Consider the following 5,077-nt stretch of genomic DNA (forward strand, 5'->3'; position numbering starts at 1 on the left):
TGCTGTATAGTGGTATGGAGTCCAGCTAGGACTCCCTCCTCTCTCCTGGTCCAAGACCAGCTCCAGCTCCACACTCGGGTTCATCCTTTCTCCAGATGTGCCACGTGTTACAGTGTGTCAATGCTGCTGGAGTGCAGATGCTGCTGGATGGGCAGGTCTCTCACACTGCTCTGGCTGGGTCCAAAGGAGAACATCACGGTGACAATATCCACCTCTGTGATGTGGCCATTTGTTGTAGGTCTAGAGATAGTTAGTGGTGGAATAATAAGCGTACAGGGGAAAGGGGTTGTTGACGAAAGAGGTGGTCGTCAAAAATAAATTCCATCTGAGTCCTTACGCTATGTTTAGGTTCCTACTATCCATGTAGCCTTTATTAAACTACCTACCAATGGATATCCTGTGATGTACTATAATCTCTTACCATAACAGAGTTTAAATTTAAAAAACAGTTCCCTTTAGAGTAGAATTCTCAGAACGATAGCTCACAACACCAAAACAAACCAAGGACCGCGCGAGCAACGAGAGCCCTGGTTAATGTGGCCACACAAACACACACCTCCAACCCCACAATGATCAGATGTGACGTAACATCCTTCTCAGAGACGACAGAGGACAGCGGAACACCACCATCTGTTTCTCTACCATCGATCTACCATCCCCACCCTGAGGCCAGCTAGCTCCCCACCCTCTCTAACTCAGACATTAGGACACTACTACAGCAGTGTGAATGCCTATACGGTGTGTGGAGGGGAAGGGGGGATTCAGGCCTCCCAACAATGCTCCACATAGGCTCCACATAGGGTTGAAGAATTCCTGGGAAGAATTCTCTCAATTCAATTTAAGGGCTTTATTGGCATGGGAAACATATGTTAACATTGTTTATTATCTACTTCTCTTGCTTTGACAAAAGTGAAATAAACAATAAAAATTAACAGTAAACATCACACTTACAGAAGAGATTTCAAATGTCATATTATCTCTCCCTCTCCCCTTCCCTGGCCGAACACTACCCCTACCAAACCCAACCCAGGGATGTATGGTTGTGCTGTACAGAACCTCTGTACCAAGAGTGTACGGCCAAGACTCAGGCTTGTATGAGACCCACTGTCAGCCACAGCTGCTTTGGTCTGTGTGCCTTCTCTATGTGTGTAGCAGAGCTAATCGAGTAATCGAGTTAGGTTAGCCACGCAGATGGGCACGAATGTGATCGGGAATAAGGTGAAGAAAATAAGGATGCCATTTCATGTGCTGCAACAATGCAGTTCACACAGTCAATATTCAAACAGTATTAGGCTACTGTTATATATATATGGGGAAAACACCACAGGGAAAATCTAATTTGCATATATTTAACTTTAACCTTAATTAATTTACAAAACTGTCAGGTCAATTTAAAAATGACCATCGAAAATAATATAAGAATATGCTATGATGTGAAATTAGGCTATAGCAAAGTGTTTAAATACACGATGGATAAGGCAGGTTGGTGTCTGTCGTGTCCCTCCCCATCCTTAACTTCTAAACCTATGCCAGGGCCTTGTTGCCAACCATCTGGGGTCGTCTTGTTTCCAGAGAGGAGGACTACTGCTTCTTCTTCTCTACTCTCTCCTCTCACTGGATTCCCTTCTTAATTAGTGACGTGTTCAAGTTAGTGGACCGGACAGAAGGAACTAACCATGCAGTGCGATCCAATCCTTTTGCATTTCACCTGACAAATTAAGAGTCCAATTGTGGCTACATGCTCTTAAATCCCCTGACAGCTTGAATCCGAGTCAGGATAGGAAGTGATCAATATCAATTTGGTAACTGGTATCTGTAGTTCTTGTATATTTGGGAACTGGGATCTGTAGTTATAGTGTGTAAATATATATGTATGTATGTAAATATATAAATATATAATATATATATATATATATATATATATATATATATATATATATATATATGTGTGTAAATACATATGTATGTGTAAATATATATATCTGTATGTATATACATATATGTATGTGTGTAAATTAATATATGTATGTATGTGTGTAATTACATATGTATGTGTGTAAATATATGTATGTATGTGCGTAAATACATATATGTATGTGTGTAAATATATGCATCTGTGTGTATATATATATATATATATATGCATGTGTGTAAATATATATATGTATGTGTGTGTGTAAATATATATATGTATGCATGTGTGTAAATATACAGCCCTGGGTTGGATCGGGGTAGTGTTCGGCACACACACACACATACACACACACACAAACTACAGATCCCCAAGCCCCAATATACACACACACACACACAAACACACACCCACATCCACACACACCAGATCCACACACACCAGATCCACACACACCAGATCCCAGTTACCAAATTGCTATTTATCACTTCCTATCCTGACTCTGATTCAAGCTGTCAGGGGAATTAAGAGCACTGTGAAAAAAACACTGTAACACTGTAAAAACACTGTAACATTGTTGTTAGGTTTCAGTAATTGCTTTGTAATTGTGTAGTAACAGAGTTTGATCGTTTTTGTTCTTACACAAGTGGAATGTTAAATCTCGTCCAGAAGCAGTTTTATATGTCCTATGGTCAGGACTATTCCAAATATGTGAATAACTTGCATCAATATATTAATCCTTTTCACATTGGTAATTTCACCAAGTAGGCTAATCAATGTTTGATATCAAGCTAACAATAACCCTTGGTGATGGTCTTTCAAGAAGGCACAATGGTTTCAGTTGTCCTCTACATACAATGGCTATATGGCTATAGACAACTATGATATGAAACAACCATACCATAATACCCCCATTAATCCATACATTTAAGGGGTGACAAGGTCAGATGTTGCTGTGACGATCCATGATGCTGCTTGTATACATATGAACCCATTAGAGTAAAATTGTACCTATTAAAGTCCCATTGTAAGCTACTGGGACTTGATTTACCTCTCCTCCTGTTCAACCTAGGCCATCACACACCATCTATGGATTTTGGGGGGGTCATCTAGAACAATGTCTCTAATTTAGCTGCCCAAAAGGGGAGGAAGGGAGAAATGCGTCAGAGGACATTCTGCTCTTTACTGTAAGAGAGACATCAAAATGACATTTGAAGCAGAGCAGAGGCGTGGTTGGGTAGGCAGGGGTTCAGTTCCCCAAAGGCTAATATGGTCAAGCCCTTGCCTTTGGCGACCTCTAGCTAGCAATCATCCAAGGTAGTTGCTGATAACTAGTATGTGAACTGTTCTTGTGGCTATGGAAATGTAAATTAATCGAGGCTAGCTATCCACCTATTACTTTTAGAATAGTACTGTAAGCTAATGGGACTCACACTGTTACTGGCCTACATGCTAACTCGAACTAGACAGATTTGTTTAGCTAGTAATTGGTTTCTATAGTAATGTCACCATGAAACACATTTTATTTACGTAAACTGTAACGTTAGGTACTTAGATTGCCATGGGATCAGACTAGCTCCCATTTACTAGTAAACATTAACGTCAGTTTCAAACTAGCAACTTTACATAGCCTCTCACGGGGAAATGAAGCTGCCAGCTCCAACTAGCCCGGCTAGCAAGCTACTCGAAGTCAACTGTGCCTAATACAGAAACTAGAACAAGCTAATTAGTTGGTTAGCTGTCTGTCTATTTTCCTTCTCAGATAATATTGGCTAGCTACAAAGAACTAAAAACTTAAATGATAAAACATAAATGAAGCAGGATGACACTTTACCTGTTTTGTCGGGTCATTCCTCCCGTGTTCAGAAGACAGGTGATGTCTCAGCAGCAAGGCCCGCTTGTAATTTCGACTACCTCTCACCAGCTCGTCGTTGTTTTTAGTGGGAATGTTGTGACACCAGGAGCAGGACATAAGTCCCGTCTCCTGACAAAATGTGAGCCATGGAAACTCCTGTAGCCATGAAGCTTGGAATTGGGGGTGTTTCTGGAGTAGCGTCTGCGGTCTCATTTCTACCCAAGATTTCCTGGCAGCTTCGCCTCTGTCGTCCTCGGATCCAGTGCCCCCGCTGCCCAAGTCAGCGCCGTCCTCGTTGTTCAGGCAGTTACCCGCTGTCCGGCTACTCCCTTCCCTGGACTCGTCTTCTCCGACAGTTACTGCCACCCAACCGACACGATCGTCTCCTACCCCGGCTGCCCAGTTGCCCCCTTCCGGGTCCTCTTCCTCCTCAGCCTCTGGTTCTGCGCTATCACTGAGAGATCCCCCACCCTCCACTCTCCCTTGCGATGGTCCTTTTGCCCCCAGATCCCTATCCTCTTCTTGATCTGGCCTGTTCCCGTTCAAATGTCGGTCTTGACAGGCCTGGGCCTCCCAGCTGTTACTGTTGCCCCCACCGACACCACTGGAGCTGGTTACCGCTAATCCACCTCCTCGGAACGCCAGAGACCTGCGGTTTCTCTCTCCGGACATTTTCTTAATATATTAAAATCTACCACTTTCTTAACAATATTACTACTAATTTCTATTTATTTAAGTATTATATGTTACGGATCCGAATTAAATGGCTGGTTTTCGTTTTTTTTCCGCTTTGGCCTCCTGGTGAGAGTATGTAGGTTATGCGGAAATAAATAAAGCTTTTAAACGCATAATGAATTTCAGGGTTCTAGCTGCGTCCGCGCAGGCTTGCAGAGGTCGAATGGCAACGACTTTCCCCATAATGCACCTCGATCAGAGAAAGGGGGGTAGTGGGGGGCTCATTTAAAGGAAGATGGGGGGTGCGGTTAACAGCATGGCGTCTTTTGTTTGAGTGGCTGCGCTCATTTTACGCGTGCTTCTCATCTTTGTTTTCCTTCTCTTCAACCAATACATCCTTGTCCTCCTTTCATACCTCCTGCCAAGCGGGTTGACAGTCCCCTTGTATTAACTGAGTCAAATAGATCTAGTGCGCTTATCGTGTTTGTTTTATACTAATTCCAATGGACAGGTAAAGCAAGTGATCCAACGCACAAGGTGTAGTGATGGTGGTGGTGACAGCCTACCGGTTACCACAGCCACAAAGTCAACATTGGCCATATCGTAAAAATTCCAGATTTTTTGTTGTTGCTGCT

At 42.7% G+C, this 5,077-nt stretch overlaps 1 protein-coding gene across 2 annotated transcripts in view; it reads right to left on the minus strand.

Annotated features, from left to right (window-relative positions):
• LOC112236019 (zinc finger and BTB domain-containing protein 10) overlaps positions 1 to 4,703 on the minus strand; it is a 39,595-nt gene extending 34,892 nt beyond the window's left edge. Inside the window, exon 1 of one of the 2 annotated variants that reach the window (XM_042310018.1) lies at positions 3,747 to 4,701. In XM_042310018.1, the coding sequence (XP_042165952.1) occupies positions 3,747 to 4,439 (693 nt within the window). In that variant the 5' untranslated portion in view covers positions 4,440 to 4,701. Of the gene's footprint in view, positions 1 to 3,746 lie in introns of both variants that reach the window. The other variant, XM_042310019.1, reaches the window with a different exon arrangement.
• Positions 4,704 to 5,077: the final 374 nt, after the last annotated feature.

The sequence above is a fragment of the Oncorhynchus tshawytscha genome, linkage group LG31 (assembly GCF_018296145.1).
Source record: "Oncorhynchus tshawytscha isolate Ot180627B linkage group LG31, Otsh_v2.0, whole genome shotgun sequence".
In the NCBI taxonomy this organism is placed as follows: Eukaryota; Metazoa; Chordata; class Actinopteri; order Salmoniformes; family Salmonidae; genus Oncorhynchus; species Oncorhynchus tshawytscha.